Source organism: Polypterus senegalus, chromosome 14, assembly GCF_016835505.1.
Source record: "Polypterus senegalus isolate Bchr_013 chromosome 14, ASM1683550v1, whole genome shotgun sequence".
NCBI classification, from domain to species: Eukaryota; Metazoa; Chordata; class Cladistia; order Polypteriformes; family Polypteridae; genus Polypterus; species Polypterus senegalus.
Genome location: NC_053167.1, coordinates 71,521,072 through 71,548,661, shown reverse-complemented (window position 1 = coordinate 71,548,661; position 27,590 = coordinate 71,521,072). Strand labels below are relative to the sequence as shown.

General features: G+C 39.3%; 1 protein-coding gene across 1 annotated transcript; it reads right to left on the bottom strand.

Moving 5' to 3' along the window:
• Positions 1-9,204: 9,204 nt before the first annotated feature.
• Positions 9,205-24,548, bottom strand: dipk1aa (divergent protein kinase domain 1Aa). The gene is made up of 4 exons (XM_039735421.1): positions 24,418-24,548; positions 20,034-20,141; positions 19,254-19,430; positions 9,205-10,574 (listed from the first exon to the last, which is right to left on the bottom strand). Exons 1-4 carry the CDS (start codon positions 24,535-24,537, stop codon positions 9,762-9,764), a joined length of 1,218 nt encoding a protein of 405 aa, XP_039591355.1. The 5' UTR covers positions 24,538-24,548; the 3' UTR covers positions 9,205-9,761.
• Positions 24,549-27,590: the final 3,042 nt, after the last annotated feature.

The window sequence follows — 27,590 nt, the reverse complement described above, 5'->3', positions numbered from 1 at the left end:
TATGGGGTATTTGCTTTTTGCAAGTTGTCTCTTGGATGACCACAAATTGCCACAAAGGTATTTAATCAAGATAAGAGAGCATGCTGCCTTATGGTCCTATCGGTCATTACCTTTCTGTTCCATTGCTGATCTGATGGTGTCTTTCTGGTATGTTCTGCAAACTGCTAGGCCTCTGCCTCACTCAGTTGGTCAACAAATATTTTACATTTCTGTGACCTGCCAGCAGCCAGTCAATATTTATACCAAATATAAAGGCCATTATGTAATTTCTCTAATCTGTTGCAGATGAAAATAGACATTAATTATGTGACTCAAAATACTGAAGCTAATGTGCATCATGCAGTTGCGCAAATTCCGTTTTTATATTTGCGTCCTGTCATGTCTGTGCTGCCTCCTACAACCTTCACTGCCACAGATGGTTGCTGTTTTGTTACACTTGGACTTGGTGACAGCTTTGCAGGTTATAGTTTAGTTGACCCTTGTGGACAAATCCCTCTAAATCTTCAGTCGAGCCGCAGCCTAGTGTCCAGTAGCTCCAGAGCCCCGCCATCACACCAGTTCATTGTCGGTGTGAATCTCTCCACATCTACGTGGATGTTTATATCCATCCTTGTAAAAATTGCACTTTACAATTTAATGTACGCTTCTACAATAAATCTGGGAGGAGGCATCAAAGGGCACCTGCATGGTCATGTAGGTTTGGTGTCAAGCTGCAGCTTCTCTAAACTGCATGCAGGAACCTGCCTTGGAGCAGACGTAGATCTGTACGTAGTCCTGGAATACATGAGCCTACATGGCAGTGTTCTGTTGAAATATGAGAGAGACATTTACAAATGGGTGAAGTAATGATGGCAAGAGTTTTGACTTTCACATCTTTTTGCACTTTGATTTGTCTGAAGGTGGCTTCCAATAAATATGGAACAGCAGATGTTTTTCAGTTATCAGTGAGACCCATTTTGATAGGAAAAACTATGCAGTTGATACCTGGAAGTGGCCTTTTTGCGTAACTGGTGGCAGTTGTTTAAAGGGACAGATGAAAATGTTCAAATTAATATACAGTACTGTAGGTATTCACCCAAAATGTGAACACTGCCAAGGCTTCAGTGTCTTAAGTGAACAGTCGCACAGCTTTAATGTTCTCTTTATTAATCTTTTGTTTTGGTGGCACCCTGCCTGTTAAGTGAGACAAGTGGATGATTTCACTTAGCTGGTCAAAGTTCTGAAGTTAAATCGAGGTATCCTAGAAGTGGACTTAATTTGTGATTTGATGACTGCCCCGGCCACTACATAACAAAACTCCAAACAAGAATTCATACTGGCCAGTACACTTTTTTTGTTCTTTAAGTAGGTGGTCAAATTTAACTTCCATTAATACAGCTGATTAAATTACTGTTTGAAAGGACCAAAGCAGCGCAATGTTGAGAAGCCACGGGTGTGCCCAGGCCACAATGGGGCGATGGCGTAATGTGGGTGATTTCAAATGATGTCTGTCATCCTTCAGTTGTTCACTGTATTCTGTACTTTGCAGGCAGTAGAGGAATGTGAGGTTACTTCACATGGAATGTCCCAAGTCCTGGTGGGCTTCAGGCGTGTCTTGTGTCTGTGAGATTAACAGCCACAACTTCGAAATTGAGGTGAGTTGATGTTAGTGAGCTTTCAGAGGTGAGCACAGGCAAAAGTCTCAAATGCAGTGGGTGCTATTGCCATTAACTGCCCTGCTTGTGAAGTGAAATAAACTGTCAGGCATCATTTGAAAAAGAAAAGGGGCTGCTGCTCAGATCTGAGTTCAAGAAATAAACAATCATTTAACTGCCTCCACACTCCATGTTTACTCCCAACACATTTTTCACAGTTAATGTCTGTGGGCGTGTATTTCAATCTCACAGGTTAACGTGTTTTCTGAAAACGTGCCACGATGCCATGTGATTCATGTTGAGTCTGATTAGGACAGAAGTCAGTCTGCACTCTTCAAGTCACTCCAGAGCTGGGGTCCTTCTATCACATGGGACGGAAAGTGTCGTTCAAACTTGGGACTTGAAAAGAACCTTCAGTATGAACACTGGGGTTGACATGAACCAAGAACACCATCTGGAAACACTAAAATCCACAGTATGGATGACAGTGCATCTCAAAGGTGGAATGTACATCAATCTGGATGCAAGTCTGTACTTGGATGTTTATCTCAAAACTGGTAGTACTTTTGTTTGTTTGGAGCTCTTGTGTTTTGAAGGGGGTGGCGGTTGTAATTTTTATCCAAGGGAGAAAAAAGTGTCTTATCAAAGATATGTAGTGCCTTCCTTCTTGTCTGGTAGTTATAGTACCTACCTGTATTGTGTTTATAGCACATTTCCTTCCTACCTATCTGATGGTTCTATAGTGCCTTTCCTACTTCTCTAGCCATACTTCCTTAATCAACTGGCTCTCCATCAGACGTACTGGCCTTACTTCCTCCTTCCAGCCCAATTCTGACTTTGTTGCACTCTTGTACGTTATCTGGTTTTGTTATCCAACTTGTTTGTTTTATAAAACTTTTCCCCACCCAAAACCTGGGTGTGAAATTCTGCTTTTAGAGGCCATCATGGCTGGATGTCCATTTTTTACTTGTCACTTAGTTGCCGCTGCACATTACCAGAGGCTTTAGGAATCCTTACACATTGTTGAACTTCTTTCTTTGATAAATAGTTTGATTTCCAGACCTTCGTAGTGAGCCTCCTGTTCACCTACTGAAGAAAAAAAAAAAAAAAGTTACCCTGATTATTTTTATAATGCTGGTGGTCTGGTGTTGTGTAGAGGGGGAAATTGAGCAACAGCAAACACGCCTCCACTCCCCAGATTAACAAGAATGTATCAAACAGAGAAATTTATATTGTTTAATAGAAAACCCAAATCTGCTCACCTGCCGTATTCAGTGCCTCTCATTCAGCTCCTTGTGGACAAACCCCTCCATGATCTCCAGTCGAGTCGAGTCACAGAGCAGTGTGCAGCAGCTGCAGTGCCCCGCCATCACATCTCATTCCTGTTCATTGTTAGCTTGGCTTGAGTACTCTGCTCTCTGCATGGATGTTCCTCTCCCATCCCGAAGTCATGCAGGCTGGGATAAATGGTGACTGTAAACTGGCCTCCGTGTGTCATGCAATGGACCCCCAGATCAGGGTTGATTAAAATTGGTGGATTTTTCTGAAAAGGGGATAACTTCTTTATAATGGGGGAATTAGAAATTGGCATCTGCTTAATCATGTAAGGAATGAGCAGAGGTTTGTACGAAAGAAACTAATCAAGTGGAAAAGAGAAGGGATGTAAGGAAGCGAGTCATCAATGTGTGAAAACAAAAATACGTAATATAATAACCCTAAGGAAAAGTGCAGATACTTGAGAAGTAATGTCATCTACCGTTGTCATTTGATTTAGTTTCACTAATCTAGAGCAGTGGTTCCCAAACTCAGTCCTGGGGACCCACTGTGGCTGCTGGTTTTTGATCCAACCAGATTCATAATCGGTGATAATAATCTTTAAGAACTGATCTCCTCATTTAATTAGCTGGTCTTTTTTTTTTTTTTACTGTTCTCTTATTCTGCATATAGAAAAACACAACAGTATGTTTTACATTTATAAGACATCTAGAAATATTTTTCTAAAGCTATAAATGCTTAACTCTCTTTTGTTGTTTTCCTATTATTTTTCCCTTTTCCTTTAACTCCAATAGAGAACAACCAGCATAGCAGACACCCAGGATGAGGAAAGCTGCTAATTAGTAAATAATCAATCAAATAACCAGAACACCTGGAAAAGCAGAATGAAAGTTAGGTTACAAATACTGTTAACAACTTTAAAAAAACAAACCTACATCTATGCTAATAAAAGGCAAAGCACTCACTCATCACTAATTCTCCAACTTCCCGTGTAGGTAGAAGGCTGAAATTTGGCAGGCTCATTCCTTACAGCTTACTTAGAAAAGTTAAGCAGGTTTCATTTCGAAATTCTACACGTAATAGTCATAACTGAATCCTACTTGCGTACATATATATGTCCATAGCCTGCAGCTCGGTCACCGTGTGAGGCGGCGTTGGGTCCCCATTCCAACGCCTCCCACGTTGTTGGCTGCCGGCCTATATAAGGTCGTCTGTCGCTCCAGTCTCTACATTCCCTTCCTTGCTTCGCCACGGGATTCACGTCTCCCTGCTGATAACTACAGCCTTTTTATTTAATCCACAGCTTCTCCACTGTTTTATTGTTCATTTATTACGATTATAGTTATTGTTTAGGTATTTTAGACTTACTTTACATTGTTCAGGTACCCATTTCCTTTATCATTCCAACCGTACCCCCATTACCATGTCTATCGAGGTGATCACCATCGATCAAAGAACTGTCACTTACCGAGTGGTTTCCGTGCCCGGAGATGGCACCTACCTTTTCCATTCTCTTTGTTACATATTGCACGGCCATATCAGGCTCACTCTTGATATCTGGAGGAACATTGTGTCTTATGTATTGAATGACTGGGACAGGTTCAAGGTGTGGACTGATGACGGTACAGGAGATAATTATTCTACACAGGAGTACTATAAGAGTGAAATGCTTAAGCCCTTCACCTATGGTTCTGCATGTGAATTGATGGCTGCCACTGAATTGTTTGGTTGTCGCTTTCAAGTGTACCGAAATGGCCAAATATTTTACACCGTTCGACAACCGCCAATGCCTCTTAAACATCTTAGATTCACATGTGACGATTTCAGTAGTGGACACTTTGATGTTTATGAATGTTTAAACTCTCAAAAGCTGGATGTGAAGTTATCGATGAAACTGGTTGTATACTTACAACGTTTGACAGATGCCGAATGTCACTTCAACACAAGTCCTACAAATACTGTCGTGATTGAAACAAACCATGAAAGTCAAACCGATTATGACAGCAGCAATCCAAACTGTGAGAAAACCGTAAAAAGGAGGTGTATCAGACATCGTGGTACATTTTCTGATGCAGCTAGACGCAAACAACTTTGTGATGCTGCCGCCAAATACTCGCAGGCAAATCCACAAGTTAATAACCCTAATAACACTACTTATCTACTGCAAAGCGCGGGTATTTTGCTAGTATTCCCATATAACTGCTTATTACATTTTAATAAACATCTACCAAACTTAGTTTGTAATTACTACATTGACTCCAAAACACAGAATCTGGGAAATAACGACTCTCTTAATTAAGCTGAGAGTCCAATGAAAAACTGAAGTTGGTTGGAACAATAACCTGCAGCCACAGGGGACCTCGGCCCGAGTTTGGGACCACTGATCTAGTTACTTTATTTGCTGCTGGTTTTATTTCAAAGTAGCCTTAATTTTTGGAGCATTTTATAGAACATTTCCAAGCAACTTTAAATACGCCATTATTACTACTTACCCTCCTTGTCCTTTGGTGATGGCTTTGTCCCAGTGATCAGTGAATCTTTCTTTGCCAAGAGATGCCCCACAGCCACTGCACCCAACACCCAGAGTAGGAGCAAGAACACACCTCTGACGAACCCCAGTATTAACTGGGAAAAATACAAAGGGTTTCTCACAGCACCAGTGTACAGGCCAGCCATTATATGCAGCAACCATGATGGGATCCCGCAAAGTTCTAGGATATCCCACAGGGCAGCTTGATAACCGAGTTGAACACTTTATGAAATTCGACAAACAAAGTGCCGTTATTGATGTTTGTGCTCCATGCGCACCCTCCATGCTAGGATGTGGACTGCTCTGACCTGACTTTGGTCCCAGTCACCCGGGGGCTGCACTGATTCCTAAGGGGTAATCTGCTGCTGTCAGTTATTTTTGGCTGATTGCAGGTGGCCCTTCAGGCTACTTTTCTTATATTAAAAGAGGCACAAATATGAAGTCACTAAGAGCTGCAACAGTGAATTTGTTAAACACACAGTGCTGTTGTGACATGAATTGACACTATCTTGGATAAGAGAAGCTAATGAAGCAGTGGTCCACAGTTTAAGATGGATTAAGCCCATGAAGAAATCACAGAGGTCTGCATTAAGCAGTAGACAAATTGACTTTCCTCCATCTGCCAAGCTAAGCGCTTCTTTCCTGCACTTTAACCAGAAAGGGCAACAACAATAAAATGAGAAATCTGCTAACAATCCATGTGCTGTGCTTGGGCCTGACTGTCAGTGACCAATGCAGGCAATGAAACTCATGAAAAGAGCCCTTCATTTATTTAATTTGGCACACAATATTCCATAAATGTGTCTCATATTTACTGGTTTAAAGATAAAAAAAAAACCAAACTGATATAATCTTGGGCCAGACCTAAACAAGTAAATGACGTACAGGTATGTGAATATTTCATATTTGGGTGTGCATTTATTATGCTTTCACAACACCGAGTGCGAAGAGGTCAAAAACAAGAGGAGGCTTCAGTGTACAGGCTGATTGTGAAGAAAACCCACAGCTACTGTGGCCCTTGGGGCTCAGAGTTGGACACCACAGCCCTGGAAATGCTCTGCTGACCTGAAGGTTTTCTTCCACTCATTGTGTGTGTGCTTTGTCAATCAGTCAGCGCATTTACTGTCGCATTCATTACCCGGTTATTCACAGAAACCTGGTTTATAAAATGCTATGTAAGCCCATATTCTGGTTAGAGTAACCCTTTATATGGCCATGTAAACTCTGAAATGGGCTACGGTTAAGGATTCTGTAGTACGCATGTCTGCACTCTGTTCGCCTGCTTAGCTTCTCATTCTCACCAGCCATGGGTGGCAGTGTCTACGAAGATACATTTCCTGAAGCAGGTGCCCGGGAAATCACATTATTCATTCTCCTGGTTAAAGTAATCTGTGTCAATATTTCAGAAATCATTCAATTTATGTTGATGAGCCAAACGTTTAGTGCTAAGCTCAGCAGCGCCATCTCGAGAGCAGTAGGGTAATGTGCGCTAAGTAGTCCGATTATCTTTTAAAGTAACAAGTGACGCTACGCAACACTTCACTGTCTTACTAGTATCCCAGCGGCACTGGGTGAAAGGCATAAAGCAGACGTCCTGGGACGCCACTCCTTTGCAGGGCTCAGTCGCACAGCCAAGCTGAAGAGTCTGCTGCATGCAATTCGGTAACAGAAATGTATTAATGACGAGTCAGCTGTTTACTATCGATGTGTTGAAATAGGGTGACATGGCGGCCAGTGTTCAAACTCAAGTCAGAAACGTAAAAATAGGGTGAGTGGTATCTTATGAAGGACTAAATGTAGTATTTATAAAACACAGGAAAATAAAAATACAAGTTTGATGCTTATTTTTTAGATTCACTGTGCCTGATGATGACGCAGAACTCTTCTTTTTTGGTGCAGTTTAATGACAGTGGAGTGTTTTGACAAAGAAGAACTCCAGAAGATTACCTGCGCTTGTAAACACCGATGTATAACATTTAAGGTTTCTGCTTTGAGTGGCTCATTCACCTCATCCCGATTATGGATGTGCAATTAAACACACTGGGTGGGCTGCTCAGTTATCTTAATCACCCACCTAGTTAGTCTATAGGGGGCCCTTGTCTCCGAGACAGTATACGATGCTGACCTATATAGCGTCGCTGTAGTTACATCGTGTGTCGCACACTCCCAGGCACCTTGCCAGCATTAGCCTGGCAGCCCTACACTACAACCAGCAAACAATGGCACCTTGGGAGGATGCATTTCAAAATTAATATCTTAAAAAATAGACCAGTGGCCATCTCAGAATTACCCCTAGAAGTTGGACTAGGGCAAAAATTTGTCCGGTGCCAGAGTAGGACATGAAGTAGTTCTGAAGCGTCTACACACACTCCCAGCGAGGACTAGGAGTTCACAATTCTTTGTAGTTTCCTTAGAAAATCATGAAACTAATGCTATGGTTTCGCCCCAAAGATAATAATAATAATTAAAGTAGTAGGAAACGAAGGAGGAGTAAAATATTAAGGATATTGCACTAAGCTGCACTTCATTACTGCCACTTTGCAACATCAAGAATAATGCAGTTTACATCCGTCATCCACACGCCTGCTCATCCACACTTGTTGCAACATTCTGTATGTGCGTGCGTGTGTGCGGTCGGTCACTCTAACAACTGCAGCTTGTTTTAACATCACTTTTCACAGAGTGGTGGAGAAATGTATAAATCTGAGTATTGTCTGACGTACTGTATCATAAGGACGTTCAAAGTCTGGTACGAAACCTAAGAAACTGTTGGTTGGACATACCCCAATCATCGCTACAGCAAAGCTGCAGAAATGGCCAAAGCACATAACATCACCAACACATTCAATTCATGGCTTCTTCCTGTAGACGGAACGATCACGTAACATACAAGATTTGTAACGAATATTGTCCATCTACATCAAATCGACAACTTATTCCAAGTTCATTGTTGTCAAACGTGTCTGCCATCCCTAGAATGTGTACGCCGGTTTCTACCTGAATGCCATCTCCTGTCAGCAACTGAGACGGGCTTTCTGTCTAAAACTCTTGCAAGATGTTTTGAGATGTAAATGTGACCCTGCATTTAGGCAATAACATGATCACTCTGCCAATTCTCAACCCTTTTTATTTATTTCATTTCTAACTACAGTTAGAAAATGTGATTCAAGTATAAATATGTGTTTGATTTTGTGGGCTTGCCTTTTTTGTAATTAAAATTGTATTGGTGATGCGAAATTGGTCCTTGATATGTGTGTGCGTGTGTTCACCCTGCAATGGCCTGTCGCGCCGTCCAGGGGGTGTTTATGCTTTGCACCTGATGTTTGCTCCACACCTCCCACAGCCCTGCTCTAGATATGGTTTAGAAAAAGGATGGATGGATGGACGCCTTTTTTTGTAGGAATGCTTTTATTACAATTTAATGTAAAATTGGTACGTATTCCTTTTATGGTCTAACAAGGCATTATTTAATTATTTATTGCCACTAGGTCATTTTTTATCAGTGCCACTTCTCTAAGAGGGAACGTGCCGTATTGCAACCAATGCCACCCACTAACAGAATTTTTCTAGTGAAAACACTTTTGGTTTAAGATTTGTGTTGTTGCATTGAGGATTTTGTGAATTTTTGGGTCGGGTATAATCTATAAACATATTTTTACAAAATGTCAAATGAATTGAATTCTCAAAGGTTTCTGGACATTAAACTCAATGGACAAAACATCTGGGCTGCTTAATGTGGTACCACAAAAAGGTAATGTGAGCTTCTTTAATTTGTGTAGTGTCTTTAATGTGCAAATCTGTCATGCTAAAGTTTTAGTACGTAAACATTAGAACGTTCTAGACATAGTAATCCATTGTGGAACAGCAGCAATGACTAACCACAGTAAGCACTTCATAGTGGTTTCTTAGATAAAAATTGTAAAACATTACAGCAACAACATATATACACATGAAGAATAAGAGACTGAGGCAAGAACAGCAAGAACATGCCGCTAAGTTCCGGGAACATCCCTTTTGTCACGTGTGGGCAGTTAAGCTGAATGAATTTCAGTTTGTATGGCACAATCTTCAAAATGGCTTAGGCTCTCAGTTGGACAAATGAATTGATACTTGTGAAACACGTGAGGTGCAGTGCCCTGTGTACACTGCGTACTACCACACACACACACTCTCGCTCACACACACCCCCCCAAACACACGTAAAGTCTCACCAGCAGTCTTATTCAAATCTACCAGTACCAATGCATTTGTCAGGATTCACATTATAAAGTTTCTGTCTCAAAAGGTGGAAAAGTAAAACACAAACAAAACATTTCAGCACTTTAGGAGTCTTTAGTGTGTGAAATCTTTTTCCACAGCAGTGTTTTCAAATTGTTTAGTATTAAGGAGTGCTCCATTTCCATCTGATCTGCTGTTCCCTTGAGCGCTATACAAGAATACAGCTGCTTTTCAAGCTCTTCGTGGATTTCTGAAGGGGCCCCTCGTAGAAGGTAGTCCTTTAGTGACTGGCACGCTTTAGCAAGGTTGGGCTGGCCTACTTCTGTTGTGCATCTTTTTTTGGTCTGATCACAGGTGGTCCTACAATCGGAACCATAGACACAGTCATCATCAGTATCACAGTGACGGTCTCTAATAAAATCTTTAAAACTAACTTCAGGAACTATCTTCCTCATGTCCACCATTTTGAGGTCATGCTTTTCATTGTATCCAAAATTGTTTGCACTCATATCACACATCAAAAAGTTCCCAAATGTCCCATGGAAGACATCCTCTACAAACTCCAAAAGCCCAATTGAGATTTTGGCCTTCCTCGGCCACGAAGGTGTGAACCACTGGTCCATACTTCGGCGAAGTCCTGAGGGAATGAAGAGCTCGATGAGCCAAGGAATCTTAACCCCATACAACGAGGTATACTGCACCTTTTCCATGACATAAAGGTCCCCACAGAATCCAAGTAATTTGGGGGTGTGCTCTTTATCTTGGAGTATTATCATGAGCAGAAACTCATTGAGTTGCAAGAGTGCCCATGTGGATTTCGCCTCTGGCAGGGATATGTGACCATCTTTATTTCCATCAGCTACAGAAATGATTAGACTGACAAGATCCATTAAGTTTGCTTGATCACCAACTTTAGCCTAAAAGATACAAAACAAAGGCAGTCAATTCACTGTTAATTTATTGTCATTAACCTTAAAAACAGCTGTCGTGATGTATTACATGTTAGACCAATACAACTGACTAGCGTGAAAGAGCCTTTTTTGTTATTTTTTAAACCTTCCACTCAAAAATTAAAAAAAAAAAAAAAACAACAATAACAAATACTTTCCTCAAAAATACTAAATACAGTTGTGTCCGAAACTGTGGAGGCTGGATGTGGTCCTGTGATCCTGAGTTACATAAAGCAATTTTGGGAATGCTGTTAGTTTTGAAACATCCTCAACAAGAGGGTTGTCAGAGTCAGTTCATTGGAGCTTAGCTGGGCTCTTTTTGCTCCTGTTAGGAATGTTCAAATATGGCTTTCAGTATCTTGGCTGACATGAAATGAGCTTCATGTTCTATTGTCTTAGCAACAATTGTATTTCTTTGATTTCAGTTACTACTTATATTTATCTATTTAACTACTCTCAGCAGTACTTCACAACACACTTTCTCCTCCTGCTCTGTGTGTACCAAAATCCAGAAAGAGTAGAACATCTATCCATCCATTATCCAACCCGCTATATCCTAACACAGGGTCACAGGTGTCTGCTGGTGCCAATCCCAGCCAACACAGGGCACAAGGTAGGAACAAACCCTGGGCGGGGCGCCAGTCCACCACAGGGCACACACACACTAGGGACAATTTAGGGTCGCCAATCACCTAACCTGCATGTCTTTGGCCTGTGGGAGGAAACCAGAGCATGCAGACACAGGGAGAACATGGAAACTCCATGCAGGGAGGACCTGGGAAGCAAACCCGAGTCTCCTAATTGGAAGGCAGCAGCGCTACCACTGCACCACCGTGCTGCCCATTAGTGGAACAACTACAGTTATATGAAAAACTGTGGGAAACCTTCTCAGCCTGCATAATAATTTACTCTACTTTCAACAAAAAAGATAACAGTGGTATGTCTTTCATTTACTAGGAGTACTGGGGTGTTTTCCGAACAAAGATTTTTAGTGAAGCAGTATTTAGTTGTATGAAATTAAATCAAATGTGAAAAACTGGCTGTGCAAAAATTTGGATCCCCGTGTAATTTTTCTGATTTGAATGCATGTAACTGCTCAATACTGATCACTTGCAACAACAAATTGGTTGGATTAGCCTATCAAGCCTTGAACTTCATAGACAGGTGTGTCCAACCATGAGAAAAGGTATTTAAGGTGGTCAATTGCAAGTTGTGTTTCCCATTGACTCTCCTCTGAAGAGTGACAGCATGGGATCCTCAAAGCAACTCTCAAAAGATCTGAAAACAAAGATTGTCCAGTATCATGGTTTAGGGGAAGGCTACAGAAAGCTCTCTCCGAGGTTGAAACTGTCAGTTTCAACTGTAAGGAAGGTAATCAAGAAATGGAAGGCCACAGACACAGTTACTGTTAAACCCAGCAGGTCTGGCAGGCCAAGAAAAATACAGGAGTGGCATATGCGCAGGTTTGTGAAAATGGTTACAGACAACCCACAGATCACCTCCAAAGACCTGCAAGAACATGTTGCTGCAGATGGTGTATCTGTACATCGTTCTACAATTTAGTGCAATTTGCACAAAGAACATCTGTATGGCAGAGTGATGAGAAAGAAGCTCTTTCTGTACTCACGCCACAAACAGAGTCGCTTGTTGTACGCAAATGCTCATTTAGACAAGCTAGATTCATTTTGGAACAAAGTGCTTTGGACTGATGAGACAAAAATGTAGTTATTGGGTCATAACAAAAAGTGCTTTGCGTGGCGGAAGAAGAACACCACATTCCAAGAAAAACACCTGCTACCTACTGTCAAATTCGGTGGAGGTTCCATCATGCTGTGGGGCTGTGTGGCTAGTTCAGGGACTAGGGTCCCTTGTTAAAGTCGAGGGTCAGATGAATTCAACCCAGTATCAACAAATTCTTCAGGATAATGTTCAAGCATCAGTCACAAAGTTGAAGTTACGCAGGGGTTCTATATTCTAACAAGAGAATGACCCAAAACACAGTTTGAAATCTACAAAGCCTTTCATGCAGAGGGAGAAGTAAATGTTCTGGAATGGCCGTCGCAGTAACCTGACTTGAATATCATCGAAAATCTATGGGATGATTTGAAGCAGACTGTCCATGCTCGGCAGCCATCAAATTTAACTGAACTGGAGAGATTTTGTATGGAAGAATAGTCAAAAATACCTCCATCCAGAATCCAGACATTCATCAAAGGCTATAGTAGGCGTCAAGAGGCTGTTATATTTGCAAAAGGAGGCTCAACTAAGTGTTGATGTAATATCTCTGTTGCCCAAATTTATGCACCTGTCAAATTTTGTTATGATGCATATTGCATATTTTCTGTTAATCTAATAAACTTAATGTCACTGCTGAAATACTACTGTTTCCATAACACACATTGCTACTTTGAAAGCTCAGCCAATGATAAACTAAAATCCAAAGAATTAAGAGGGGTTCCCAAACGTTTTCATATGACTGTATAAGTAAATTTGGAGTTCAGTTACTGTATGTATAGAAAAGAATCCCCCCACCCCAATATTCACTTTTGTTGCTTTGCAGACTGAAATGAAGACACATACAAAAAATATTTCAGTGCAACTTATAAAAAGCAAGCGAAACATATAATAGTAACAGTTCAGATAAAAAAACAATCACTAAGGTGGTCAAAGGATCACTCGCCAAAAAATAACTGTAAACTCCCATCAGTTGTAAGTAATAATTTTCTCTATTGCCCACCAGGCTAAGTGGCTTCCACCTGTGATCAGTTGTAATTATTGTGGTTAGTTTAGCCATAAAAACAGCTATTCCTACAGAATTCCAGTGGTTGGAAGTGTAGCTGAAAGCAAACAATCAACTGTGGGAGGCAAAGGCACTGTCAAAAGATCTCTTGAGATAAAGTTGTGGAGAGTCACAAGTCAGGAGTTGGAAACAACAAAAAAAATTCCAAAGGCGTTATCAATCTGTTTGAGCAAAGTAAAGTCCATAATCAAGAAATGTAACGTCTTTGGTACTGCTAGGACCCTTCCTGGATAAGGCTGTCCATCCAAACTAGATGAAAGAGTGTGGAGGAAACTTGTCAGAGAGCCTATCAAAAGGCCTTTGGCAACTTTAAAGCAGTTACAGGAATTTCTGTTAAGGAGTAGTCACTGTGTGCTTGTAACAACAATGTTACAAATGGTCCACAAATGTGCCTTGTATGGGAAGGTTGCAAGAAAAACGCCTTAAAAAAGGCCACAGGATTGAGCTTTCCCAAAACGCACGTTAAAGATTCTGAGGCTACATGCAAAAAGGTGGTCAGATGAGACCAAAATCAAACTATTTGGCATCAACGCCAAATAGTATATCTGGTAGAAAGTCAATACAGCTTACCATCCAAAGAACATCATGCCTACAGTAAAGCTTGGAGGTGGTGGCAGCCTGTTGTGGGGGTGTTTCCCTGTAGCAGGGACTGGGGCACTTGTCAAGATAGAAGGAAAAATGGATGAGACAAAATACAGTCAAATTCTTAAGGAAAAACCTGCTGCCCTCTTCTAGAATGTTGTCAATGGGAAGAAGGTTCACTTTCCAATATGATGATGACCTGAAGCACACAGCAAAGTTGATCATACAGTTGAATGAAGATGAAAAAGGTGAATGTCCGTGCATGGCCCGTAGTCAAAGCCCAGACTTGATACCTATTGAAAATCTGTACCATCACTTGCAGATTGCAGTCCACCAATGGTGACGGTCCAGTTTGACTGAGCTTGAACAGCTTTGTAAAGAAGAGTGGGTAAATGCTGCACAGTCTATATGTGCAAAGTTGGTAAAGTTGTATCCCAAAAGACTAATAGCTATAATTGAAGCAAAAGGTGGTTCCACAAAGTACTAACACAGGGGGTAGTCCTTAAACCATCTCAGTGATTCTTATTGTTTTCATTTTTTTTTCTTTCTCAACGGTTGCTATTATATGTTTCACTTGGCAATAAGTTGCACTGAGTAAATACAGATGGTGAAATATTTTTTGTGTGTGTCTTCATTTCTGCAAAACAACAAAAGTGTGAATATTTTGAAGGAGGTGATTGTTTTCTATGCACACTGTAAATGCATGAAACACCCATAGATGGTGGACAGCACTTACTTGATACTCTGTAATCCTGGCTGCCCCAAAGTTGAAACTTCGGTGGCACAGTCATATGAGGAGAGCAGTGCAGGCATTTCTTCTAGTCAGTGAATGTAGACAAGCATTCCGTTTGTCACTTACTAATCTGCTCCAACCAATAACACTTGAAATTCTTACTTGTGCATTTTAAAAAAGCCTGACTCCCCTCCACTTCATTTCCTGTTTGCATTTTGGTGTCTCTAGATATTGTTATGCTGGAACTACACTCTGTTGAATGAATGAGCATAAAACGACAGTGAACTCTGATTTTTTCCACCCAGTCTTTGTGTACTTCAAATAGAAATTAAAATTGTGGTCATGATATACAGGAGATAATCTGCTACTTGTGTGTTCCCCTTCAGACCTTGTCAACCACTTTGCATTTTCATTTACACTCCTGCTCTACATGTTTATCAAAGTCCCTTGCCTGCAAACTGCTATCCTAAGTTGGAAAAGAAGCACGGCAAATCTGCCTGGATGGTATAAACATGTTAAAAGAGTTTGAGAGCTGAAAAAAATCCCATAAAGGATATTTCAGTTTCTTTCTTAATTCTGGGTAAATTATTCATATCGTCTCCACTGTTTTCTCTGTACCTGAAGAACAGTTTTGTCTATAACTTGAGGTGGAGGAGTCTTATTTTGAGTACTATGACCTTTACAATCTCAGTCATAACGAATGGCTCTGAAACAAAAAGTGACGTATAGTGTAAGAGGGGATTAGATGAGAAAACACAGCAGAGAGCCAGTCACTGTAATATGACACCCTCGCAGATGCTGCATTGAAGTCAAGTGTTCTGCTTGCTCTCCTTAACAGGGGAGGTCTCCTATTCCTCAGTTAAACTGGTTCTGCCTTACTGACTCAAAGGCCCTGGGTTCATGGTGAGTGTCTGTGTGAGGAAGTAAAATGTTCAGGGGGGCAGGATGTGTAAATGGGCACAGCGAGGCCAGGAGAAAGCATGCCGATATGTAATATGTTATCCTTCCCGTTGCAGTAGAAGTCAAGCGGCTTGCTTTCTCAGCTGAAGACAGGAAGTTCCCCTTAGCAAAGCTGAATTAACTTTTGTTTCTGTTGCAGCGGCCTTGGGTTCATAGATACCCTCTCGCCTGGAGAGTGGTGAGACCCGGAGCAACAGTAAGAATACCTACAGTACCATAAACAGTATTTACCCCCTTAGAAGTTTTCAAATTTTATTGTTAGACAACATTGAACTCCAGTGAACTTAATTTGGCTTTTATGACCCTGATCAACAGAAAAAGACTCTTTAAAATCAAAGTGAAAAAGGTTTCTGAAAAAGTGGTCTAAAGCGTAAGTATTAACGCCTTTCAAGTCAGTATTTAGTAGATGCACTTTTCGTATCAATTGCAGCCTTGAGTCTGTGTGTGTAGGTCTCTATAAGCTTTATACATCTGGACACTGTGATTTTTCTCGATTCTTCTTCACAAAACTGCTCAAACTCTGTCAAGTTGGTGTTGTGAGTGAACAAGTTAATTAAACTCAGTATTAAAGAGTAAACAAGCAGTTATTTAAATCAATCAGTGAAACACTGAACGTAAACCCAAATCAAAGAAAATTGATTTTATATATGAACATTAATTAATTAATTGATGAATAAGTTTTACACATGGCCATGGTTCCATTGTCGATCGTAAATATACCATCCTTTGTTTTGTGGTAAGGATCAAGGTATGTATTACAGATACATTTTAGGGTTGTAAGATACTGTATAAATAGGTATTGAAAACACCTTCCTGTAATATTTTATTTTGCTGTTGATTACAATTTCCAAAATGAACAGTGAAAGAATTTGTAAATTTGTAAATTGACTGCAAAATAATTTATACAGGATGGAGATGTTATGGCAAGACGACAAGTGAATAGATAACACAAACTGAAGGTAGAGAAATTAATTCCTGCATTTATTTCTAGTAGGATTGACTACTGCAATGTGGTGTTTACTGGATGTTCAAACTGTTCTTTATAGAGCCTCCAGTTAATCCAAAATGCTGCTGCAAGAATTATTGTAAGAACAAGAAAGTCTGAACATATAACTTATAAGAACAAGAAAGTATGAACATATAACTCCAGTTCTTAAATCCTTATACTGGCTCCCGGTTAAGTTTAGGGCAGATTTCAAAATCCTCCTTTTAACATATAAAGCATTAAATGGCCAAGGTCCAGCTTACTTGTCTGAAATTATCATGACTTACAAATCAGAGCGCACATTAAGATCTCAATATGCTGGTCTGCTTAGGATTTAAAGGATTAATAAAATAACAGTGGGAGGTCGAGCTTTTAGTTACAGAGCCCCTAAACTGTGGAATGGTCTGCCTGCTACTATAAGAGATGCCCCTTCAGTCTCAGTTTTTAAATCCCGGCTGAAGACTCAATACTTCAGTTTAGCATATCCTGACTAGAGCTGCTGATTAACAGTACAGACTGCATCTCTGTTGTTAGTCATTAGCACTAAAACATAAGTAACATGAGAGTTATAATTGAATATTAACCCTCACCTATTCTGTTTCTCTTCTCGGTACTCAAATGTGGCACTTGGTGACACGGCCCACCTGCCAAGTTATTTTGCCTGCCTAAGGTAAAGTCATTCCTGATGGAGGATTGCAGGAATCGTGGGAAAGTGGGGTCCTTTCATCGGATTGGCTGGCCCAGTGCTATTTCAGCTATGGAATGGCCAAATGGGGGAGGCAGCCTGATGGATGAGGTCTCCAGGACTCTAAACAAATCCAAATCATATTATGTGATATAATCTACTGTTAAATTCTGGTCCGTACTTGTAACATTTTTATTTGTATACTGTATTGAGGATTTGTTCTGTTCTGTGTATTGTATTGCATTGTCTCCCTTCTTTTTGACACCCACTGCACGCCCAACCTACCTGGAAAGGGTCTCCCCTTTGAACTGTCTTTCCCAAGGTTTCTTCCATTTTTTTCCTCTACAAGGGTTTTTTTGGGAGCTTTTGTTTTGTCTTCTTAGAAAGTCAAGGCTGGGGGCTGTCAAGAGGCAGGGCCTGTTAAAGCCCATTGTGGCACTTCTTGTGAGATTTTGGGGTATACAAAAATAAATTGTATTGTGCTGTATTTAGCCCACAGCCAAACATCATTGTTTTCATTTTTCTCAGATTTAGACAGAATGAGCCACTGTGTATTGGCTATGGTGATTACTTTAATGATGCTTTGACAAAGTGCACTGAGATTAGAGTGGTGGCTCTGAGGCTAGGGATCTGTGCTGGCAATCAGAAGGTTGCCAGTTTGAATCCCGTAAACGCCAGAAGTGACTTTAGTCCACTGGGCACTTGACCTGCAATTGCTTTGTCCCAGGTGTGATGTTAATCTGCATACAATACAATACAATACAGTTTATTTTTGTATAGCCCAAAATCACACAGGAAGTGCCGCAATGGGCTTTAACAGGCCCTGCCTTTTGACAGCCCCCAGCCTTGACTCTCTGAGAAGACAAGGAAAAACTCCCAATAAAAACCTTGTAGGGAAAAATGGAAGAAACCTCGGGAAAGGCAGTTCAAAGAGAGACCCCTTTCCAGGTAGGTTGGGCGTGCAGTAGGTGTCAAAAGTAGGGGGTCAATACAATACAATATACACAACAGAACAATTCCTTAAGACAGCATAATAAAAATTTTAGAATTACGGTTTAACAGTAGATGATATGACATAATTAGGTTTGGATATTTTTAGAGTCCTGGAGACCTCACCCATCTAGCTGCATCTCCATTTGGCCATGCCACGGCTGAAACATTGCTCCGATGAAAGGACCCCTCTTTCCCATGATTCCTGTGATCCTCCATCAGGGATGACTTTACCTTTGGCAGGCAAACAACTTGGCAGGTGGGCCGTGGCACCAATGGCCACATTTGCATCCAAGCAGGTCCTCCATCTTACAGGGAAAACTTGGGGGTTGGTGGCAGGATTGGCATTTCATCTATTGTAAAAAAAACGCACACTGTTTCAGTGTAGTATTGAACTGTCACCCGCTGCACTTGGGTCCCAATCCAGGTGGCTTGTGGTGTGGTGGGTGCAGCAACGCAATCAACCTCTCTTTAAAAGCAGCAGCCTGTACCATTACAAGGTACTGAAATTGAACTAGTTAGGAAATACAGTATGTCAACACTAATGGAAATGTATGCATTTTGTACATATTTAATTAGAATAAAAGACTCCAGTCAAATTGCTTCCATCTCTCTAATCTGTATTTATAAATGGACCATTTATTAACTGGTTTTCTTTCTGGAAACAGCTATGAATACAGTAAGTTGCTATCATTCCAGAGAAAGACATGTAAATTGATAATTGTGAACTAGCCTAGAAAGAAGAAAGTGTTTGTGTGTGTGTAAATCCTACAGAATAAAAAAGAAGATTCTGCCTCATCCCTGAGGCTGCCCAATTTCAATATACTGTATGTCAGCTTCCCTTGACCCACTAAGCGAAAAAAACAGATTTGATTAATTTAAAAAAGAAAGGAAAAAACAGAACACTGTACCTTTAAGTGACTTAAGACCATTTCCTTAAATTTCTCAACAGAGGTCCCTTTAGTTGGCTTATCAAATAAAATAGCTTCTTTTCTTGGTTCCATTTCTGCCCCCAAGTCGAAACGGACAATTTCCTCCATCTGACATTTCACTACACCTTCTAGATCTCCCCAGTTGCCTGTGTAAACCTGGAATAGATCATTTATGAATTGGTATTGCTGCGTATATTTGTACATTCTTAAGCCAAACAGAAGATTACAAATACTTAATGAAACAGTAAATAAGGACATTATGACCTTATTTGCAAAAAATGCAAAGAACTCTAAGTCAGATTACCTTTGTTGCTTCTCCCTAAATTATTGTTACTTCTCTCTGTGTGTAGCACAATAAATTAAGATGTAATAAAATAACAGAACTAAAATATTACCATATGAAACAGAACATTTGGCAACAGGACTTCCTATATCTAATGAAAAAGAGTGAGAAATAATTAAAGGACTTTCTTATTAGCAAATCAGAAAACAGACAAAAAACGTCTTCCAAAGAAATCTCAAGCACACAAATTAACCACAGAAATGTTTACTCTGTCCTCCAGACTCTTAATTTTTAAACTCAAGATGTGATAAAAGCCATCATAAGAGCAAGGCAGATTCCTGTCATATTTAGTCATCAAATGGGTTATAACATTTCATTACCAGTGCGAATTAGGCTTACAAAAGTACTCTTAGTCAGCAGTTTGGTGTAATGAATACAGGCATAAATGTGACAAAGAAGATAAGAGTGGTTCTTACCTGGTTGTTAGGTTTTGTTGACAGGCACTTTGCTAGATAGAGTGTTTCTTTGTCACACAAACTGCTACAGGCTGAACCATCAATTATGCCCTTTCTGTATTTATCACACTAAAAACCAAAATACACATGCGTTAGCAGGCTGCTAATACATAGTTGTTGAATTGTACTAAAATATTTCATACCAGTGAAACACATGGGCCTACGGTCCTAAAACAAACGTGCTATAGAGAGCTAGATATAAACAACAGTAAATTCTCCACCTGTTGTTTACAAATGTAAGAATCTACACTTGATTATGAATCTTGAACATGTATGTACTGTGTCATGGGGTATTTTTAAAAGAAGGGTTTGGGAGGGGGTCTGTGCCGATCAGGTTGCCGCTACCTAAATGGTTTTGAATTTACAGATCATATCAAGTCATACATTTCTGATTAAGACTAAGATCATTGGTCTCGTTAGTTTGCAAATAATTATGTGGCAAATGCTAACCCCTGTCCATCTCTCTCTCTCTCTTTATATATATATATATATATATATATATATATATATATATATATATATATATATATATATATATATATATATATATATATATATATAAAAACACACTTTTGAGCTTCACTCTAGTGAATGAATAATAAATAAACTGCAAAACACAATCAGGTTACTTAAGGTTATCTCAGTGCTTCATTATTTCCATATATAGGTTTTAAGGTTAAAATATATTAAACACTTTCAAGGTTTTATTTACTTTCTCTTGGCATTGCTCATTTATCTATAATGAATCTTACCCTTTTCTAGATTTAAAAACATTTGAACCTCTTTTCTTAGAAAATTTTAAAATGAACCATAGATAAGCCCAATATAGTATTACTATTCTTCTTTCATTTAATAATCAGTCACTTTCAGGATCACTTTATTTTATTTTTGGATTGCGCACTTCATTCAGTGTAGCACTTTACCTTCATCAATACTTCTGGGCAAAAAGTTCTCCTTTTCCCCTCTTAAGGACTGCCTTTAGCTTAAAAGTGACTTAACCCTTTATTTGAGACCTTATTTGAGAGGGGAATCTATCTACATTCATTTTCCTTTACTTCTAGTTAAAATCAATTTGATAAATATAATCATCAGTCAAAAGCAGCTTTAAAATGTTTAAGGAGTATTACATGGCATTCTGCTGTACTCAAATTTTATTACATTGGAAAGATACCCTGATTTTAGCAATGTGTGTTTTCTGCTTGATGCACCATCCAAATCTACCTGAACATCTTTAATTCTTTTGTAACAAATGTGGTATCCATCTTGCATCATGCTGCTCACGCATTTTCCCACTTGGCCTTGCTACTTTTCACCCTTCATAAAAGGATATGCTGAGTAAACACCAGGGACTCATTTGTTACCAGGTTCACTTTTAAAGTGAACTTTGGCTACCCTTTTTGTCTCTTTCCAGATTTCTAGTCCCTTGTGTTTTTTATAGTACCTTTTTGTGATAATTTTTTCATTGATGAAATGAAAAATGGATACAGTAAAAGGAAATCAACAATAATGACAGATTTTTGGCCTTTGTAAGAACAAATTCAAAGCACCTCCCCAACTGCACCTGAGACGGCTATTAAACAGAGACATAATAAAAAAAAAGTAAAAAAGAGCGAGAGTTCATGAGTGAACTGGCACACACATACACCACACAGGAGTGCAAAGTGAAGAGGAAAAAAACAAAAAACGAAGAAAGGTGGAGAAGAAAAAGTGCCTCACGGAGCAACACACAATCAGCTCTTTACTAACTGAACTGCATGAAGCCAGTTGTGGAGAGTTAAGCCAGAAGAGTTGTTGATCCAGCATATAGAAAGTCAAAGAAACTTAAGAATGTAAAACTATGACTTTCAGATTGCAGATTTTTCCAGTGAGAGGATAACATCAACATAGCAGTCATTAAAATCTTCTGCTAAGAGCAAGACAGGGAAAGTAAGAAAACAGAAGAAAGGTCTTAGAGGAAAACATCTTGAGGGCACAAAGGAATGGGGAAAGAAAGAATCACATAGCGCCAGAGAGCCAAAGCAGGTGAATATTCCCAGAACATGTGGAGGAAAGTGCAGGAACTTGAAAAGGGAAAAAGTGACATAGGGGATCTAATTCTAGTCCAATTAGATAATGTCTTCAGCAAGTGGGATACAGTCTATGAACACATTTAAATTGTATGTACTGGTAATTAAAATTTTTTGAGCAATTTTTGATATTTATAAAGATGATTTAGCAGCACAATGCAGAGGATGGGCAAATGCATTTTAGCGAATTAGACATTATTGGCAGAGTTTTGAGGGAAGCATTGTAGAGGAAAAAACAGAAACCAGATACTGCTTTGGACTTATTAGAAAGAGAAGATGCAAATTTTTCACATTGCTTGATACTCTAGAATGTGATCTCTTAACTTGGTTTCCACTGTATTTACCTCATTTACCTTGGCCATTGTCTTCAATTTGCTTTTATGATATTTTGACTCAATATTTGTTAATCATAATATCCTTTCTCTGTCCTTGTGTACACTTTTGCAATTACTGAACTTCATCAGCTCAGATGTTGTCTTTGTTAATACCTAAACTTTATAATTACCTGTACAGGCTAGAAAAAGGCAAATATTGTCATTCATAAATTGATTAATTGATTGATCAGAAACAGCAGCATAGCAATATAGATCCAGAAAGTGGCATATACAAGCTAGCCTTCATTTTCCAATGTTATTTTAGCAAAGTACTAAGATATTTTTTTGCTACATGTAATAAGTCTTCTATCCATAAGGTGGCAGCATTATTCTAGCATTTACAAAAAGTACAAATCCTCATACATTACTACTAATAAAAAATGATTGTCCTACTGAAAATGTATTTTTAATCATTATCAATCTAAAATTGAAAAAAAAACATTATGAAGAGGTTATTTCATGTATTGACAGCAGGAAAAGACTAATTGGTGGTGTGAGACTTGACGCAATACAAACAATAGACAGGTGGTAGGACTGCTACAATGTTGCCTAAATTTAATTTTTTAATGCAGCCACAAATACTATCAGGAGGCAGAACTTAACAGTGCTTACTTTAAGAAAGTCAATAATTGTACTATAATTTTAGCAAACCAGTGTCTAACTCTTTCCTCTATGAAGTATTTCCATCCATCCATCCATCCTCCAACCCGCTGAATCCGAACACAGGGTCACGGGGGTCTGCTGGAACCAATCCCAGCCAACACAGGGCACAAGGCAGGAACCAATCTCGGGCAGAGTGCCAACACATACAAACACACCCACACGCCAAACACACACTAGGGCCAATTTAGAATCGCCAATCCACCTAACCTGCATGTCTTTGGACTGTGGGAGGAAACCGGAGCGCCCGGAGGAAACCCACGCAGACAAGGGGAGAACATGCAAACTCCACGCAGGGAGGACCCGGGAAGCGAACCCGGGTCTCCTACCTGCGAGGCAGCAGGGCTATGGGTAAATTCTTTTCATGCTGATGCAGTTACTCACTGTATCTTGAACTCAAAAGTATGCCTATCTTTAAGTAAAAGTAAGAAGGAAGATTCAGGATTCTAAAATATGTTTCTGGGATTAAGAAAGGAATCATTAAGCATTAGGAGATGTTTATTAATAGAAAGGCATCCCATATTTCATGGACATTTACTCAAAAGTAAAATAATATTATCACCCAACCCTTGACTGCAGCAAACATCAGCAGGCAGTAATTCAAAATCACTATTGCTAGGGGTCCTTTAAGAAAGGCTTGGTCTTAAGCATCTAATTTTTGTAGTACTAGGGTATTGTACTGTGTCACCCATTATGGTTACAAGAAGTCAAGCAAAATGACACCTTTTACTGGCTAACTAAAAAGATTACATTGTGCAGGCTTTCGAGGCAGCACAGGCCCCTTCTTCAGGGGAAACAAAATGATAATAAATTCTTGTCTATGCTGAAAGGAAACCAGCACTCTTAGTTGTGTTAGTTGCAAAGATGTACAGTACACCAAGGTGTCGCAAAATGTATTTTATTTTGAAATGTATAACTCATTTACAATTAGTAAAATTAGTAGTATCAGCAGCAGTAATCTGATTACGTGTATAGAGTATAGTAAACTAAACTGGTGATTAAGGTAAGGGTTGGGAATCAGTTTTATATAGAATTCCCTAAAACTCATCCAAATCACTCAACATATAATAATAACTAAACCCTTCTCTTTTTGTATAGTTCAATGAATTATATTGAGATTTAAATAAAAAAGGTTATAATTGAAGGTTACTTAATTTGTGAATGCTCATCATTAACAGGCAATAACGATTAAAGTTAAAAAAAGAGAGAGAAAGAAAAATGTTCTAGTTGGAACAGTTTACTTACTATAACACTTTTGCAGTCATGACCCCGACATAGTTCGGTATAGGATGAATATTGCACATATACCACCCAGCTGCCGACAAACACAGCCAGCCAAGAAAAGAAAAAATACTTCATGCGCATGTATGAGAAGCGAGCCTATAAAAAAGAGAAAAATACATTTTGCATTAGTTTGTGTCCTTGTAAATATTTTTTCATTACAAAGTTATAAAAAATAATCATTGCATTGGTTTAAGGAAAAAAGACTATTTCTACTATCTTATACAAAACAGCAGAACATGGTTACAATTCTTCAGATTTATTTATTTTTTCTGTGTGTATTTAAAACTTGGAAATGAGAAGTTTCCCAGATTTAGTTTTGCAACAAGAAACCAATAGCACTCACAAAACATATTTAGGAATTGTTGCCATACTGGCCAAATTTGCACTCAGAATGACATTTAGAAGAAACGAACGCTCATCAGTCTTGTTTAAAAAATATTGTCTGTCATAATACAAACTTTTGACTCATTAAACTAATCCCAAAAAATTCCTATGTTTCTTTACTCTGTTATTTATCTGGATAAGACAAAGTTTCTCCAAATTTTGTTCAGCATTTAATAAAAAAAAATTATGTGAGACTAATACAAATCACTTCTGAAGTTATACTGAAAATGTGAGAGAGTCAAGTGAGATAGCTGTAGTGACAAGACTTTTCAAATTAACCTAGCACGAAAATAAGAATGTCATGGATATGTGACAATATCTTGGTTATTCTTTTTAACACAGTTATTTTCTGCTTTCAGTAGTACTTAGTTAATTTATTTTTCTATAGTTCAACATTTGATATGAAACAGTAGAGTATGCACACATCATAAATGAACTTTTTCAGAATTACTTAGGGTCTTTATCTATAACTTTCAAAGACATTACATGTATACATTAAAAAATGAAAAACTATTGATGTACACTTTATTAATGAATTTAATCTCAGTCAAAACTCTTCCAAAACACTGCTGTGCCTTTTAGGAGCTCCAGAGAATGTGTTTTATGTTTTGGGACATTTCTTACATTCTAATCATTCATGTGCTTCACTATCCAGCTGTTTTAAGTTATTTTTTGACAGAATTCCAAAATACATAACATCCAGGTTTTAAAAAACAGAAACAGTCGAAATCTATTATGGTGAGATTTATTTGTACTTTCAATACTGCTCTGAAGAAAAATATAATAGAAAAATAAAATAAATTACTTTCTAAAGTGAGCTTCAGACTTAATAACAAATGCTGCCCAATCAAATGTGCAGCTTTTCTTGCAAAAGAAGAAAGAAAAACTAATGCACCATTTCCAGTATCTTATATTTTACTTACTTTTTACATATGTGATGAGCACAATGATGACAATTACTGCTTTTTTGCAGTTTCATGATGTTGGATTATTTTGCCAAACTAAATAAGTGAACCCCTGTGATAAGTGGTCCATGTGCGCTGTTCGAATTTTAAATAAATAATCACGTACCAAAAAGTGAAGGCTCCAATTGAATGTGGGTGTGTGACAGGGCATATTACTCCACGGTTAACTGTGATACTGGCTGACCGCGCTGCACACACATGCCAAAGTCAGCAGACCAGTCAGGTATTTCAATGGTGCCTTAGAGAAGGCAGCTCATCGCACCATTACCCACTTACAGAGGCAGTACAAGAGCAGCCTGCACAGCAGAGACGGGGACAGAAAAACAAAGAACAGAAACAGAGCCATGTGAACAGCATTGAACGGACAGGCAGGACAAGCCAGCCAGCGAGTGTGGGAGAGGCAGCACTGACGTAGGCCCCATAAAGAAGCAAAGGATTGGTGCTCTAGGGGTGGATCACCCTCACTGAATATTGGTCGAGGAGTGGTTACGGTCATGGTGGAGTCCTCCCCAAGGATCCAAGGCACACCAGGGGAGTGAAAAGTATGACAGGAGGACAACTGACCCTAGGTGGTCTGACAGATGCTGCTCGAGGCAGCTAAGATGGGAGTTGGTTGGTGAGGTCCACAGCTGCTATTGTCTCTGCAGGGTGAGCGAGCAATGGGTGAGCTGGGGAGACAAAGTATTGAGAGTTGTGCTGGGCTTGTGAGACAGAACAATGACTCGATAACTGTGCCAGTTTTATTCTCGCTTTAAATTCTGGATTTTATCTCATGGATCATCACTGTTTTTACGGATTATTTATATTTAAGAACTTTTTGAGCACTGCACTCTTGGACACTGTATTTGTTTAAATAAAAGCACTGCATCCCTTTTACACTTACCCCTTGCTATGTGTTTCCTCTTTTGTCCGACTCATTTTAGTTACGTTACAGGTGATGTGGGTTCAAGGGTCTCACCAAAGAAGATATGTGGGTGCATGGAGCCAACCCGCATCGTCACAACACCCGCATGTAAAAGTAAACAGGGGTTTTAAAGAAACCAATTTTTGCCTTAACCAAGTTAATCCCTTTATCCCTGTTTTTGCATGTGCACAATGACTGTCACACTACTTAAAACTGTCAGCTTATGCACCACATGTACGTACATAGAGCTGGTCAGTTTCCCAAAGTGACCTGCTAAATATGTTTCATGGCATTATTTACATGCACATATATTTGTTCTGTATTTCATGTCCATGCATGTGGCATCCATGCATATAACATAGTTTTTGTGTCAGCCATCATGTGCGTGTGCACCCATATATTTCTTGTCACGAGATATACACTGCCACGTCTTTAATGTACAAGGACCCTGATCCAAACTTCAGGAATGCTGTGAGCCAGATGTCCAAATTATGGTTGTGTTGGCTTGTGTCATGGCATAAACTGTCAACTAACAGCAAAATGAACCTTGAAAGGCCAAGGGTGTGTGAGTTTTTGTGTGACAAACAGACAACCCTTAAAATTTTGCATATACAGTCGATCCTTAACAATTGCGCACACGAATTGAAGCATTCGTGTGATTTTATTAGCATCCTCATTTTTAATTTTGTGCTGGCAACCACACACATACTGTATGTGGGCTTCACGGCTTTAGGCATTAGAGAAAAAAAATAGTGGTGTAATGTACACAAGTTTGGGGAGCGGCTAGTATCCTACTAGATGCTTCACCAGTCTTATTCCCCCTACTGTTTTACAGTAAAGAGCTCCCAATTCATTTGTTACATATTTTCTTTGTTTTGCTA